General features: G+C 44.5%; 1 protein-coding gene across 1 annotated transcript in view; it reads left to right on the top strand.

The window, feature by feature from the left end:
- GABRG1 (gamma-aminobutyric acid type A receptor gamma1 subunit) overlaps positions 1–17,126 on the top strand; it is a 100,163-nt gene that overhangs the window by 30,138 nt on the left and 52,899 nt on the right. The window contains exon 2 of the mRNA XM_019553326.1: positions 6,190–6,338. Within this exon, the coding sequence (XP_019408871.1) occupies positions 6,190–6,338 (149 nt within the window). The remainder of the gene's footprint in view (positions 1–6,189; positions 6,339–17,126) is intronic.

Here is a 17,126-nt window from a genome sequence, read left to right as displayed (position 1 = left end):
GATTTCTGCAAATTTTGTGGGCAATGCCAGATTTTATGGAATCTGCAAAATCGTGAATTTGGTAGGTCCCTACTAATATCTGTTTTTATTCTTATTGGGTGCATCCAGACAAGTGAGCATGTCCCTGTTTCAGCATCTCAAAGCAGTTTGAGATGCCACAAGAGGCATGCTGGGAATGAAAAGATATTTCCTACACTGCATATCTAATTTTGCTATTGGGAAATCCTTGTCTCAAAAAACCCCCCAAAAAAACCCACACTGAAAAAAAGTGGTCCAGAAGCATGCCCTGAAGCAACATGAGGCTGGGTCCTCAAAACAGATGCTCTGGCACCCTTCCCTTGCTGCTTGAGCATGCTACCTCAGCATGCTAGGGCAAATAGGAGCAGGGCAAGACTGCAACAATGGATTAACCCAGGCTCTGACCCTAGTAAATAAGGATGTGGGGGTGGAGGAGATTGTGTGTGTGTGGGGGGGGCTTTGGCAGTGGGAGGACTACTCAGGAGGGGTGGGTCACCTGCCCACTCCCACATGGTGCACAGCCCCCTCCACCCACTGCAGCAGCAATAGCTTCCATCAGGGTGCTCAGGGCCCACTACTGGCAGCGCCCACTCACAGTGCGGCATGGCCCTGGCCACCTGGGACCTGGTACCACCTGTGTCAAATGACTTCGGCCTGGCCCGGCCCACCCCAGCCTGGAAGTGTGCACCTTTGGGCAGGACTGGGCCATTCTTGTCCCCTGGGGCCCTTGGGACTGCATGCAAGAGCTGTGCACTCTCAGGCTGTGCCACGTCCTGCTTCCATGGAGCCAGATCAGCTCGATTGAATGCAGGGCACTGGGAGGCAGGGCCTGGCCTCACTTGAGGGTGCACAGCTCTTGAATGTGGTGTCAGGGGCCCTGGGTGACAGCAAGAACAGCAGGGTCCTTTCTGAAGGTGCATCTTTCCAGGCCGGGCCTGCACCATGTGGTCTATGAAACTATGTGGCACAGGCAGCACTGGGTCCCAGGCAGCCAGGGCTGTGCCACACCATGGGGTTGCAAGGGGGGGCTCTGCCAGTAGTGGGCCCTGAGTGCCCCAACAGCAGTTGCTGCTGCTGGGGGGGAGGGGTAGGCTGTGCGGGGGGCCAGGCAGGGGACCCAGCCCTTCTGAGCAGTCCCCACATCCACACAGTCTCCCCCCCAATCTACCCACAAACCCTGCACCCACCTACAAACCCCCTAAATTCCCCCACATGCACCCCCTGCAATCCCACATCCCCTGCACAAATCTCACACCCTGGGTACCCAGCCACCAAATGGGATGGGTTGGGACCTACTGGCAGGAGCTGCAGCTTCAGGGGCAACTGCCACACTGCAGCCTTGCCCCATGCTCACACTGGTGCTGGGACATGTGGCCCCAGCCTGGGGGCGCTTCTGGTCCCAGGAACCACTTGGGTGTGTGATGGGCTGGGGGGAGGGTTGGAGGTGGAAGCAGGGGTGTGTGTGTGTGTCTGTGAGAGAAAGAGCAAGAGAGATGGGGGTTGGTGTGGGGGGAGCACTTCAGGTAGAAGAGAATGCCGGAACCAGGCTTAGAGCCCCTGTGCAGGTGAAGGCTGACCTGGAAGGGAAAGAGGTTGCTCAGTCCAGTTTCTGAACCCCACTCGAGGCCTTTCCAGGAACAGCTGGGGCCTGGACAGAGGTGCAGGGAGCAGATCAGTAAGGGCTGGCACTGCTCAGATTCACAAAGCAGCAGCTGGAACAGCTGCAGCTGGACTCATGTCCTGGTGCTGGGACAGACCTGCTGCTGGGAGAGAAGTAGTGGGGGTAGGCAAGGGCTGCATATCAGGAGTGAGGGGCGCTGGTGGGGCTGTGGGTTGAGAGTGAGGGGCAAGGTTAGGTCACTAGCATATCAGTGCTGGTCAGCACCCCACTCCTATGAGCAAATGGGGCAGAGACAGCTCTGATTTTTCTATGAATAAAAAAACCCAAAAGTAAACACCAAAGTGTGTAGATATTTAGAATTCATTTTATTACCATGATTTAGGCACTGGTAGGCTTCCAATTTGCTTTAAAATGGTAAATATATCAATAAAACATTGCTCAGCTGATATCTCTCCCTATATAGTGGTGTTTCACTTTATTTGCAGAAGAACACAGATTTAGGGTATTTTAATGAAAGAATTTGGGTTTTTTTTTAGGGCTGTCAGTAAATCACAGTTAACTGATTAACACATTAATTTGTTTTTGCATTAATTTTTTTAATTACATTAATTGCACACATCAGAAAATTTGGTAGTTTCCTAATTTGGGAAAGTTTGGACCAGCTCCATACCAGCCAGACACCGCGCATGCAGCCCCATCCTCAGACCACCCCACGCCTGCTCCAGACGCACCTGCCTACACTAAGTAATGGCAGTGGCTGGGCAGAAGCTGCTACTCGACATGCGGGGGGGAAAGCAGCCTCTCTCCTTTACCACTGCTGGGCATTTCTTGTTGCAGCCACCCAGAGCCCACTCCTGGGCTGCTGTGTGGCTCCTCTCTGCTGCTGTTGCAGCCATCTATGGGCCACCCAGCAGGGCAGCAGTGGCAGTGCAGAGGAGCTACAGAGCATGGGCCCATGGGCATGGGCTCTGGGAGGCTGCAGCATGAAGGCCCAAAAGTGGTGATGGGAAAGGACCGCTTTTCCTTTGCACTGCAATAATTTTTTAAATCATTTGTCAGCTCTAGTTTCTTTTTTTTTAATCATAGAATTTGCTATTTTTAAACAGGGAACACCAGGATCTCTGCTGGTGAGGAAAGTGGTGAGACCCAGGCAGAGGATCCTGCCCAGGGCCAGCACCAGGGGCCTAGCTGGAGGTCAGACAAGGTGGCTGACCTGGCCATTTGGGGCCAAGAAGGCATGCTTTGATAATTCAAAGTGGGCCATCACAATAAACACATCTTTTGGGTGATAGCCACCTAGATGGCAGAGCAGGGGCGGGAAGGCATGACAGCAGTGCTGCACAAAGGCCAACTGTACAGCCACTGGTATCTGGCCCAGAAGTGCAGGAGGCTCTGTTACAGCGTTCATACCACAGTCCAGGTGGCTGCGTGGTTCTTGTCCAGGTCTGGCAGGTATGCAGCCATGGGGCCATAGGTCCAAGGGGGTGGATGATGTCACAGGTGGTGGCAGGTCACAGCTAGGCAGCAGCCCCCACTATCAGACTGTTGCAGTGGGTAAAGGTGCAGGGGCTATGTGGCAGGGCATTGGGGGTGCCTGCCACTTTAAGGGCCTGGAGCTGGCAGCTGCCAGGTGCCTGATGAGGGCAGCCTTTTTGGATTTGGGGCTGCCCATATAAACACAGCAGTTCTGCTGCTGGAGGCCAGGCAACAGCATTGCCTGACTGAAGGGCTGTTGATATCATCTGGAGGTAAGGGAGGAGCTGTAGGGGATGGTAAGGAGGCTCCTGGTCCTGGGTATGACCTAAAACTGCACCCTGCCGGGAGTAGGTGGCCTGATGGGGCTCTCAGTGGTGCAGGAGCCCCCAGGAAATGCCAGGCCAGTGACCACCCTGGTGAAAGGCAGGTTGGGGCACAACCCCTAACCCCCACAACTGGGTGGGTTACCCCTTTGCTGGAGGGTCAGGAAGGTAAGAAAGAGTAGGGGCCATAGACTGAGGCCTGTCTGAACTTCTCCTGACTGGCCCATGCTGGGGCCAGGACCGGAAGGGTCAAAGGGCCAGGGGCCCACCTCGAGAAACGCCCAAGAGCTGAGGACCTGGGGTTCCAACTGGCCCGGAGGTTGGCCAGGGCTAGTGAACCGAAGGATCCCGGTGGGGGGATCACACCTGAAGAGGAAGCAGTTCAGGGGGCTCTGTTGCCCGGTATGAAGGCGAAAGAGACCTCCTGAGGCCAGGAATCCAGGTGGGGTTCAACAGTACGATTCTGGGGTCCAGTGTGGGGGCTGGTGATTGTAAGAACTATAGATGCCATCTGCGAGGCTTGGGTTGCATTGTAGGGGAGGAAAGGAGCTGCAGATAGCGTCCCCTGGCATCAGGGCAGGAAATGGGCAGCCTCCTGCTTATTAACATCTATTTAACTAACTAACAATAAGGCGTGGCGAGTGAGAATGTGAGCAGTTAGCCCAGGAACAGGTGGGCGGGCCACGGTTGGATCGGCCCCAAGCAGGCCACCTGTTACAGGCAACTCTATGTTAAGGTTGCTTTAGCAGTCCAGCTGGCACAGGAGGCTAGTGTCCCCAGATACCAGCTGGCTGGGCCTCAGAAGCTCCTGAGGGCAAGTAGCCCTGAGCGCCTCCTGTTATTACCTGTTTTTTAGTTCATTGTGGAATTATACTTAATGGTACATGTAATATTTGATATTTGAAGTGTGTATATGACTATAATAAATATGCATCTAAAAGAAACAAGACACTTATCAGGCTATTGTAAGGTGTGATGGCAGCAAACCCAGTATTCAGGCTGTACAGTGCTGTTTGTTATAAAAGATTTCTGCAACATTCTCTTATAAACTATTAATACCTTTGTTTGCAGTAAGCTTTTGTCTTTTCCCCAAGGAAGACACTCTGAAATTAGAGAAATATCATTTGCTCACTTCATGAAAGTTCATTGAACTTTGGCTGAGTTCTAAATAACTGAAAATTGCCCATTCCATGTTTTGCCTGTTTAATTGTGGTAAAATTTAAAAGAAAAACCAGGACATATTAAGGCTTGATTGTCATAATGTAGACACTTTTGGTTTTGTTTTGATGGAGTAGAATTAAGACGACTGGATACAGATGGGTATAGCACTTGTAAGTATGTATTTGGATATGGAATCTCAAGAGTTTCTTTTTAAAAAATACAGAATATCTTATTATTAATCTTAAAGGTATTCATTTACTACAGAAAAGCAAAACTTCATTAGGACTAATAGCGGGATTTAAAAAAAAAAATCTAAATGACTTTGAGTAAGACTCATATGCCTTACCAATAAGGCATTCTAGAAAATTCTGCTATAATGGCAAGCAATAATATTTCTGTTCAATGCCTTTGAATAGAAGTTCAGTGTGCAACTTCTTTAGGGATAGCAATTTAATTCCTTTTCTCTGCCTGAATTTTTTTGCTTATTTTATCATTGAAACTGATTTTTCCATGTGCTCTGTAGTAATTCATCTTTGTTAAGATGTATTGTGTCATTGCCATAGTTAAAGCTAGCTATGCATTTGTTTGAGTTTAAGCCCACAGCATTTCCCTGAAATATGTTGGATGAGTAACATAGATTGGGAATTTGAGCACTGGAGGAATAGTTAAGTCCACACACATTTGAATCAAATGGAGAGAAAATTACTTCCAGGCATTCTTTGACCTTTGGGTGATCATTTGAGTGAATCTGTGGACATGTCTAAGTCACTGTCATTTTTTCTTGTGACTCAGTGATAAATTATAAATTGTTGTTAATCTAATTGAAGTTAGGTAATAAATGAAAATGTAATTGTTTCCCTTGTGCATTTCTTCCAATGTGACAAAATATCCAGATAATAAATAATTGGAATTAAAATGAATAATGTGGCAAGCCAGCTGCAGTGTATATATAAAAAAACAAATAAATTATTGATGCATAATTTGGGTCATAAGTATGAAAATGAATGCATTAATATTTTTGTTCTAAATCCATATGCTTAAAATGTTGAGTAAATAAAATAAATCGGGAATACTTTAGAAAAATCACAGGGCAGAATAACATATATCCATGTGAAAAATCTTCACTTGGGATTAAGGTCATCTGAGACAGAAAGGTGATGCTCTTGATTTCCAGGTGCTGCATATTATGATGATTAAGCATCCCTTAGAAATTTTAGCAGATTGATTTGGAAAACAACAGGGGAATAGGGGAAAGCATAGGGTTTTTAGTTAGATAAAAACATTGCTCAAGATAAATTAATAGATAAAACTGCTGTTATGATTTCACTTTACTATATTTAATCTGTGTTAATGCTTCTGTATGTCAAGTACCATTTTTTGGATTTCTCAAGTGGTACAATTGTTGCTGCTTTCTGCTACCATAAAAATAAGTGATAAAATAAACATATCAGGTATTTATTTATATTTCTGAATATGTTCAAATATTTTTCTATATATTGATGAGGGTGCACTGTTTATTCTTTTATCATTTCATGCTTCGTATGTTTTATTTCACTAGTTTTCTTCCCTAATATTTTTAAACACTACTAGTGCTGATAAAGCTGATGATGAGGATGATGAAGATCTAACTGTGAACAAAACATGGGTACTTGCACCAAAGATTCATGGTGGAGATGTCACTCATATACTGGACTCCTTACTTCAAGGTTATGACAGTAAACTTCGTCCAGATATTGGAGGTAAGTTAATTGAAAAATTCTGTAAATATAATGTTATAAAAATAGACCCATTGAATAAATTGTAATTAATGTTTTTTGGTAAGTGCCAAATGTTTTTGGATTCATGTCTCAAACTAGATAAACATAAAGCAAGTAAAATGTAACAGTATTGGGTTTTTTTTACACATGAAAATAATTTCTACAAAGTAGGGACAATTTCCACTATTTTTATTATCTCTTTTCCGTTATATGAAAGATTTCATTTTGAGGCAGTGTGCCATAGATAAAACTACTGCAAAGCAATAATTTTTCATTTGGCTACTTTCAGTGTGACAGCAAACTATGCTGTGTACAGAACTGTCATTGCCTATCAAAGATTTTCCTGGAAGCTGCACAGACTTTTTAAAATATTTCTCCCCAGTGCCTTATCACTGGTGATGTGCAGGGAGTGAACATGGGTGCAGGTGCACCCCCTGAGAAGAGGTGACACCAAACCCCCTGGTGCCTGAGGGCAGTCGCCACTTGCCACCACCCTTCTTGCCACTGACACCCCCGGCAGCAACTGTGGGTGGTCACTACCCTCCCCCCACCACCAACAGTGCTGCAGCTGCTTGCAGAAGCCCCTACTTGCCACTGCCACAGCCAGTGCTGCCAACACCTGAAGGACCTCACTGTGTCCCCCCAGCCTTGTGTGCCTTATAATACACTGTAATGTAATTTATAAACTGGTTTAAGTCTACTCAGGTGGACTTCAGTCTACTCTAGCTTTCCTGTTTCTTACTCCATGTCCTGAAAAAAGAGAGAAAAAGAGGGGGTACGAGAAGGGACAAAGAAACAGTGCACGTAAAATCTAAAAAAACTGGAATGAATGGGACAGAGGTTAGAATTAACCCTGATATGTTAAAATGATAAATAAGAGGGTGACCTTTTCCTCTTAACTCAAAGCACTGATATTTTTTTTTCCCCAGCAGAAGCTAAATATAATTTAGCATAATCTCGTAGTGGAAGCATAGGACAAGGACACATGTGTAGCAGTCACAAGTTGAGCTCCTACCTCACCTGTGTGAAACTGGGAAAAAGTCACTTGCATTCTCCATACCTCATTTTCTTCTTGTGTAAAAGGAGAGATGATCTACTCTGCCTTGTAAGGATTGTTTGTTAGATATATTGATCTCATTGGATACAGGCTGCTGTAGAAATTTATAATATTTTTTTTCAGGGGAAGCATGGTATATATATATGAATTTCCTAACTCTCCTCTTTTTATGCTGTTAATAATTAACCTGGGTGTGATATCAGTGCTCTTTCACACTGATACTCTGCCTGTGACACCAGACTCATGCGTGAATCTCATGAAGCCTACATGTCTAATCCTGTGTTCTTTGCCCTTAGTCACACTGGCCAGAATTAGTGAAAACAATCAGACAAAAGCCAAAATGATTTCTTTAGCACAGCATTTTTCAACTGGGATGACTACAAGACCCTTTTAGCATGCCACAGTGTGGGCTCAGTGGCTGAATGAAACTGCTCATTGTAAGCAGAGCTAGATTGGGAAGTGGCTCAGATAAGCCTAATACAGGCAGAAGTGCCTATTTTTTAGCATATTGTTCCCCTTTTTGCAACTAGTGAATGCCATCCACACAGTATCAACGCTTCTCAGACTGTGTAATATATAATACAGCACAGATAGTACTGAGAAATAGCGTATTTACTTGAATCCAAGTTTACTTGGATTTAAGATGACTCCCTCAGTAATTAAATTTGTTATGATTTTCAATGTATAGAATCTAATTAAAGGAAGGCCATCTTAAATCCATCCCCACATATTTCTGTGGCAGGGTGGGGTGGGGAGGGGCAGTGAGGGGAAAGACTCCAATCCCATTGTCCCCTGCCCTTTGCCCTTCCTAACTGCTCCCTGCCCCTTGTCCCTCTCTGCCTGCCCCTCAACCACTTGCCCTATCCTTTGTGTCTGCCTTGCCTGTTGCCATCTCCATGCCATGAGCCCCCCCCACCGTCACCTGCCCTTCCATAACTGTCTGACCCCCCCTCACTTTCTGCCTCCCCCAACCCAATCCACCCTGTTGCCTGTTTCCCCCACCCCTTGACTGTGCCTGTCTCCCCATTCTCTGCTCCTTCTGCAGCCTGCCCCACATCTCCTACCCGTATGTGCTAGTGTCTGACCCCTGCTGCATGCCCCCGCTCTGCCTCAGCACCCCGCAACCTTACCTTTTGTTGCAACTCTGCTTTGGCTCTGGGACAGCAGCAGTAGTCCTGGCCTGGTCCTAGCCCAGATTAATTTTGTCACTGAGCCCTCATCTCTGAAGTTTGAAGTGCCAGTTCCTTATCTGTTACTGCTCTGTGTATTCTTTTTTGTCAGTGCTTCCTGGAGTGTTGAAAGATGGGAGACAATAAAAGGATGGAAGGCATGAGCAAGCCTGAGAATGTAGCCCTTCCTATTCTGTTCCTCTATGGGAACCTCTAGAATTATTTAATTTATTTATGGGATTCTGAGAGAGAGTGATTAGATTAATGTTTGTTGTTCCTGTACATTTTCAGGTCTGCTGTTAGTTAGTATTAAATAGTCAGTTATAGATGAAGGAGACATTGGTCAGCACATTTGTACAAGCCTAGTCAGAGGTGATACTTCCCTGAAGAACAGACACTTTAAGTAGATGTGACAAGCAAATGGTGATAAAGAGATTTATTAGAATGTAGGTTTATAGCCTTCATTTCCAGTGCCCTATTCACTAGCTCATAATGCTTCTCTGTTTTAGAGAATCTTCTTACAGACTTTTGTCCCTGAATAATGTATTGGTTATCACACTCCCTATTTTGGAATTTTGTTGGGGATGGTGTGCCTTCATGTAACGCTCACATATTTATGGCCAGATTGTTCAATTCACCAGTGTGGTCAAATATGATGCCTTTTCAGGTATACCTTCTAGATGAAGGTTCCAGAAGTTCTTCCAGAATGAGAAGATTTTAGCTTTTTATGTTGTGTGGAAACTCAACCAAATCTCTCAGTTAGATTAGTATGGTGAGCAAATGAGGCATCTCTGTAGAATTCCTGGTAGAAAAGATAGGAAGTAAATATAGTTCTGATGGTGGGAAGGTTGCCCTTTACCTTGTTAGATCTTGCCAAATGGCACTGGATAGGATGACATTTCCCAACTGGATTATTTTTCATAGTATCTAGGCAGACAACTTTGCAGGCATGTATGATAGATGATATCTATGAAAAAAAATAGAGATCCAAGTGCATACAGGGTCCCTAGCCACTGCAGATTACAAAGGAGCAGATTTTTCATGATGAACTTTGTTATTCATCCAGAGGCTGCCTGGTTTTAAAGTGGTGGCATCTGTTGCCAGTCACTGGCCAATTAAACTGGGAGAAAAGAATAAATAATATGTATCTGCATTTACCAGGCATCAGATTTACCTGAAATGCTTATGCCTGTAAATAAGTGCAGTAAGGCAGAAAGAGGTGTTTTTTTGGCTTTAGTTCAGCTATAGTGTCTTTATAGCTCCAAGAGAGGTATCAGACAATTTACAGAGTAAAGCCTCCACCTAGATTTTGTCTTACATGTTTGAATAAGCTTTGTCACTTTAATAAAAATATATATATATTTTTAAATGTTTACTGGGTTATAAAATAAAAACAAAGCAGACAATACACCATAGGTGCAGACAGAATTTTTGCTGGACCTGGCCGCAGAAAGCATAACTGTGACCAAACACACAGCTTCAGACCACTTAAAAAAATGGCCAATCAGGTAAAAATCTGACCCTTCATACATTGCATGAAGAGTCAGATGAAGACATACCAGAACACAGTGTCTTCTGTAACTTCTGTCTGCACTGCCTCCCAGCCTCGAGCTGTTTTCAGAATGGGAGAGGGGAAAGGGAGGGGAGGGATTTTAGTTTGGGGTTTGGTCTGGCCCCCCACTGGAGGGTGCGGCAAGTGTATTAGAGTCCTCCTGAGATGGGGGAGGCTCCAGTTCACCCACCCCACCTTCCAGTGCTAGTTGAAGAACCCCTCTGCTCCCTTCCCCACCCTCATTCTGAAAACTTTGCAGCCTCACATGGAGGAGGCCCTGGCTAGGGGAAATCAGCTGCAGCGTGGCAGCCATCAGCTAGATTCCCCTACACCCTGAAACCAGCAATGAACTTCTGTTTGGTCCAGGGGATCACTGTAACTCAGAAAGCTTAATGCAAAGCATTCTCAGGTACAGCGGGGAGCTGCACTTCTGTCTGTACCCCATGTTATTAATGTTTATAAGAAACTGCAGGTGTTAAATAATGTATTATATTGTTTGTTGCTTTGTTTCTTAAAGATATAGCTGGCCATGCTGTTAAGTTCAAAATAATATTTTTCACATTCAAAAATATGATTTCTAAAATAAGGTGTTTTTAAAATAATGCATATAGAAAAAGAAAACCCTAAACATTTTTCTTGGTGCCAAGTCTGATTTTAAGGGATTGGTCAAGAAAGTGAAGCTGCTTCCTTTTGGCACAAAGGTTTCTGGTTGGAGAGCAGCAGCTCAATGAAATGGGTATCTCATCTGCTGTTATGGTTCTGTTGCCTTTCAGCTCTTGCTGGCCTTCTCATTCTTGTCCCAGCCTTCTTCCAAGCTGTTACAACTTGAGGGATGCAGGGGGCATTAAACAAGTAAGAGACATATTACCAAAAAAGCTAATGAATTGGCAAGATTTGGGGTACTCTTAAAGCTGTCACCAGAGGAACAAAAAGACAGGTCTGATGCCTCTCCAGAATCTGGGGCTTACAGCTTTGGGCTTCACAGCCCTCAACATTTGCCCCTAAGGAAGCATTAACTCCCCAAATCAAAACCAGGGCCTCACATCCTGTTGTCCTGCTTATTGAAATACAGTAGATATTTAAGACACTGAAACACAATCAATCTACAGTGCATTCATTTTAGTCTGTTTCAATTACGAGGATAAAATCTGGCGATGGCTTCAATATCTCTTAAGTTAACCTCAAGACTTGCACAACAGAAGTATTGAACAAGGATTATACTTAACTTTCAAGATAATAATAGCAAACATTCTTCTGTGGGACATTGAATTACAGTAGCTTGTATATAGTTGCAACATTTTTATTTCTGAGCCTGAAGCTTATGGGTTCAAATGCCAGAGCAAAATTTTGTCTCTTCCTGTTGTTGGCATATCATTTCAGCATGTTGGAACAGGGGGATATATTTCCATCATTAGAAGAGCAAATCTTTGAGTGAGATGATAAAATTGGGTCCCTTCTCAGCCTATTTCTGGTCACTATTTAGCTGAAAGTTAAGTCTGTGAGAGATGAATATGAGTAGTTGAAAACTTCATTTATAGTCGGTCATTTTCTGTGAATCCTATTTTAATATCTGTGAGCTTTACCAATTGACTAATAGCCACTCTGTTTGATTATCTTCATTACACTTATTAGCTTTTATCTCTGTAATATATTTTGAGAGGATTGGAGCATAAAGATGCTATTATTAAAACATGTTCTACTCTAACCAAATAACCACTGGCCTCTGCTGGTTGCAGTTTTGTATAAATCCACATAAGAGCAGGGATATCCTTGTGAACAAATTAATTAAAGCAATGTAAATCCAACTGTGATGGTTCCTTTTATTCTTTCTAATTCATTTAACCTCCTGGCATTGCAGTAGTTCACATTGTTTTAACCTTGATCCCAGAGAGTGGTGGTGGACAGGTCTTATTTGACCTGGAGGGATGTGGGCAGTGGGATTCCACAGGGCTCGGTTCTTGGGCCCGCACTGTTCAACATCTTCATCAGTGACTTGGACAAGGGGGTAAAAAGCACCCTGTTCAAATTTGCTGACAACACCAAGATGTGGGCATGCTAGACAGGAGGAATAGGCTGCAATCAGACCTAGACAAGTTACAGGGGTGGGTGGATGAGAACAGGATGGGTTTTAACACTGACAAGTGCAAGGTGCTGCACCTGGGGAGGAAGAACCAGCAGCATACCTACAGGCTGGGGAACTCCCTTCTCATCAGTGCAGAGGCAGAAAAGGATCTTGGAGTCATCATTGATGCCAAAATGCTGACATGCAAGCAGTGTGGGGATGCAGTCAGGAAGGCCAAGTGTACCTTGTCATATATCCACAGATGCATCTCAAGCAGGTCCAAGGAGGTGATCCTCCCCCTCTGTGACACTGGTTAGGCCACAGTTGGTGTACTGCATCCAGTTCTGGGCACCGCACTTCAGAAGGGATGTGGACAACATGGAGAGGGTCCAGAGGAGGGCCACTCACATGATCAGGGGGCAGCAGGGCAGGCCCTACAAGGAGAGGCTAAGGGACCTGAACCTGCTCAGCCTCCACAAGAGAAGGCTGAGGGGGGATCTAGTGGCCATTTCCAAACTAGTCTGGGGGTATCAGCAGGCATTTGGGGGAGTCCCTGTTTCCCCTGAGCGCTACCAGGAGTGACTGGAAATAACGGTTACAAGCTGGTAGAGAGTAGATTCAGACTAGACATCAGGAGGCGCTACTTCACTGTAAGGGTGGCTAGGATCTGGAACCAACTTCCAAGAGAAGTGGTGCAGGCTCCTACCCTGGGGGTCTTTAAGACAAGGCTAGATGAACACCTTGCTGGGGTCATTTGACCCCAGTACTCTTTCCTGCCATGGCAGGCGGTCAGACTTGATGATCTGCTCAGGTCCCTTCTGACCCTACCAACTGTGAAACTATGTTTGTAAAGTTAGTTCTCAGAGTGACAAAAACATGGATTGAGCTGATTTTCTGATTTTTTTTCAAATAAAAAAGGGAATACATTAAACATGTTGAGGCTTTATCCTTCAGAAATAGTGCCCCACTTTTTCACCATCACTGAAGCTATAACAAGAGCTACATGGAAAAAAAAAAAGTTATGCTTTTTTGCTGAGTCTAAAACAGACAATGGTTACAACCACTAACTGGATGTGGATGAGCAACTTAGGGTTACCAGGATCCTTAAACTCTAGTGTAGAAGGAGCCATACTCCTTCAATTGGATGCCTATTAAATACCCACTAAGCCTAGTAGATGTTCTCCCTAAGGGTGGGGAGAGATGTTGCCTTTGTACCTCCATCATTTTTTTTATGGTGGCATAAAAGTGACAGCAAATAGGCTTCCATACCTTTGGCATGCCACAATGTGGCTACAACAAAAGGTAGTAATAAATTGTGCCAGTTTATTTCAGTGGACATCTACTTGCTTTCAAACAGGGAACTGGGCAGCCCAGAGCCTCCCTCCCCCTCCTGTTGCTCTGGGAATGCTCTCCTGGGACTAGAGGGGCCTCGTTCCATGAGCGCCTGGAATTCCTGTGCAGGATCCACTCCCTTGGGAGTGCCTGCCTGGCTTTCTCCACTTTCAGAGACTCACCCCAGAGATTGCCAGGCGCATGTCTCTGCAAGTGTCCTGACATTTCCCACTTCCAGAAACATTCCTTGGAGATCCTGGGGCATGACTCTGACAGTGGGGAAAGCTGGGACACTCCCACTCTGATGTGCTCTTGAGGCTGGGACTGCCAATTAGCTGATTGATGGTCTAAATCCAGGGACTCCACTGCAGCATGACTGACACTCTGGTGTGGTCTTGGGGATCAGACCACCAATCAAATGATTGGGAACCCCAACCCTGGAACTGCAGAGTGCACTGGAGTGTCCTGGCTTTCCCCACTTCCAGAGACATGTCCCTGGAATACATCTCTGGAAGCAGGGAAATTTGGAAGTCACCACTTGTAGAGACATACCCCAAACAATCTCTGGGAACTCTGGAAATTGGCAGGGGCACATCTCTGGAAGTGGGAAACATGTTTCCTATTGTCCTGCGGCATTAACAGGTGGGACAACAGGCATCATGTTTCACCCAGCTGAAGCAGATCAGCTGTGCTAGCACATAGGCTGGTACAGCTGATCTGCTTCAGTTGGTGACATTTATTCCTAGGCTAACCTACCAACATTATTTCTTTCTTGTCCAAGATGAATGCCATCTATTTCACTGTCATGTAATCCCCAGTTTCAGACCAAAATGACCTCGTGGGGGGAAAAAGGGAAGGTTTATAGGAGTGTATTTCCTAGGTTCTAATTTACTTGACAAACGTGATCAAAGAAGCAAAAGAACACAAGGCAAACTGTGGCCTACAGAGTTAATAAAAAAAAAAGGAATTAAAATAGACAATGAACAAGAGGAATCACAACAATAATACTGACTCAGTATGAGAGGGGATGGTGTGGAATTGTCCACAAAGAGGCAAAGAATTCATAACATATTTCTGTTGCGTATATAAGAAAAAAGCAAATGGTGAAGCATCTGCATTTGACAATGATGATATAATGCTCTCCATTCCAACAATAGCTAAGGATGATATTAAATAGTAACTTCTACATTTGGACATTTTAAAATGAGAAGGTGCCATTAACATGCATCCAAGAGTTTTAAAAGAACTAGTTTAGGAGTTCCTTGGACTGTTAATGCTATGTTTTCAACAATAAGGAAATTCTTAAGGGCTGAAAGACAGTTAACGTTGTGCCAATTTTTAAGAGTGCTTGTACACATAGTGGTTGTCATGATGTATACATGACAAAAATGGCCTTTGTGCGGCTTAATGGCATTACATATGCACTGGTTTTGGGGGGTTTACATAAGTTTGCATTGCTGCGATCTAAACTACATCCAGATGTTAGGGTTGTGTGAAGCTTCAGTTGCTGATTTGATTTGGAGGAGATTCAGCCCAATTTGGTGGCCAAACCTCTGAATCTGAATTGAATCAGGAGACCAATAAAAAGGTCCAAATTGATCCAAAGCCTCCGAATCGATTTGGAGATTTGGCAATTTGGGCAGTCCCTGCTCGCTGTGGCAGGGAGCTGGACCCAGACTCTGTGCTGGTAAATAGGGCCTGAGACAGGCTAGAGGAGAGGGGAGGAGACAATAGGGGGACCCCCGCCAGGCCCCAACCCCTGCCTGCTTTCCCAGTCTCATCAATGGCTACCCTGCCCAGTCCCAGCATCCCAGCACTTGACAAAAAAAAAAGCCTCACGGTCACTAGCTGCTGCAGTGGCCATTGGGTCCTCTGGGGGCTCATGGCAGAGTCTGCCCCCCTGCAGTGCAGGGCAGTGGGGTACAGCAGGGATTGCAGCCCTCCACCTTGCAGGAGCCAGCATGTGTGGGGCTTTTTTTTTAAAGTGTCAGGATGCTGCGGCCAGGCAGGGCAGCCATTGATGGGTCTCCGAGCAGGGGATGGGGCCTGTTTGATTTGGAGATTCGTCCGATTTGGCAGCAGCCGAATCAAATCACTGCCCCTTGAATCAGCTGAATTGCACAGGCCTACCAGATGTAGTTCAGTTTGCAAAGTTGCAAATTGCAACAATGCAGCTGTCAGCTCACCCCCTGGTAATGGGAGAGGTGGGCAGGCCCCGCAAATAAAAAGGATTGGGCTCCTCACTGCTGAAGGCAGAGGCAGCAAGAGCCCCGTCCTTTTTTATTTTTTCAGTAGAGCCTGGGTTTGGGGAACAGTTGAATTGGGCTGCATAATGCCTCTGAGCTGGGGCAGCACCCAGCCCACTAACAGCCTGCCCAGGTGCCCCCCCCCCAAAATAAAAATTATAATAATAAAAAAAAGGGATCGGGCCCCTCACTGTAATGTGATAGAAAAATTGAAACTGGGTTCCAACTGAAAACCCACCATTTCAGTTTAGGGGGCATAAAATAAAACCCTGAGGACTAAAGCCCTGTCGCATATACAAAAGCCCTAATAGCAAACTGGATGACCTATAGCTGTGTCAGCCTGATATTGATACCAAGGAAGATGATGAAATAGCTCATATAGAAACTGAATAATAAAGAACTAAAGGAAAGTAATAATAATTCATGCCAATAAATCTGAGTTTATGGCAAAATGATCTTTTCAGACTGTCATAATAATTTTTGAGACCATAATTTTGGCTGCTACAATATTAATCTAATATACTTTGAGTCCCATGTGGCATTTGACTTGGTGCCACATGACATCTTAATAAACTTGAACAATACAAACACTACATGCAATCTATTAAATTGATTAAAATCAGGTTAAATAATAAATCTCAAAATGCACTTATAAATGAAGAATCATCAGCAAGTGTCTGTTTCTAGTGGGAAGCAGCAAGAGCCAATCACTGGATTTCAACATTTTTTTCAATTACGTTGAAGAAAGCATAAAATAGGTACTGAAACATGGTTGCAAGTGATATGTAATCAAATAAGAAGAAGAATGGGTCACTGATGCAGAGTAATTTAAATTATATGCTAAAGGCAGATAAATAATATTCATTTCAATATGGCCAAAAATAATTCATCAAGGGTGTAGGCCACACTTACAGGTTGTTGGACTCATTTCTGAAAAACACTGACACTGAAAAACTGACCATCATAGAAGGATAAACAAAGGTTTGTCTGTGGCTGAGATTCTTCATTAAAATGGAAAAAATTTGCTAAAATAAAGGAACTAGTAAGTCAACTAACCTGAGGAACACAAGCACTGAATGTGATCCACCTGTATGCCCAGGTCTTTCTCTTCCTCAGTCAGTTCAAACCTATGATCTCTCAGTTTATAGCAGATATTTTTTGTTATTTCATAAGTTGAAAACTTTACATTCTGTTTTATTGAATGAGTACATTTTAACTTTATTCCTCAAGGTTCAGGCAAGTAGACTTAATGAGCTAGTAAGTCCCTTCCAGGTCCATGTTCAATGTTTCTAAGTTACATTTATTCTACCAGTAAAGGAAGACTAGGAGAATGTGTCCAGTTCTGGTATCAG

Source organism: Crocodylus porosus, unplaced genomic scaffold (assembly GCF_001723895.1).
Source record: "Crocodylus porosus isolate Cpor-Errol unplaced genomic scaffold, CroPor_comp1, whole genome shotgun sequence".
Classification (NCBI taxonomy): domain Eukaryota; kingdom Metazoa; phylum Chordata; order Crocodylia; family Crocodylidae; genus Crocodylus; species Crocodylus porosus.
This window is presented reverse-complemented; position numbering and strand designations above follow the sequence as displayed.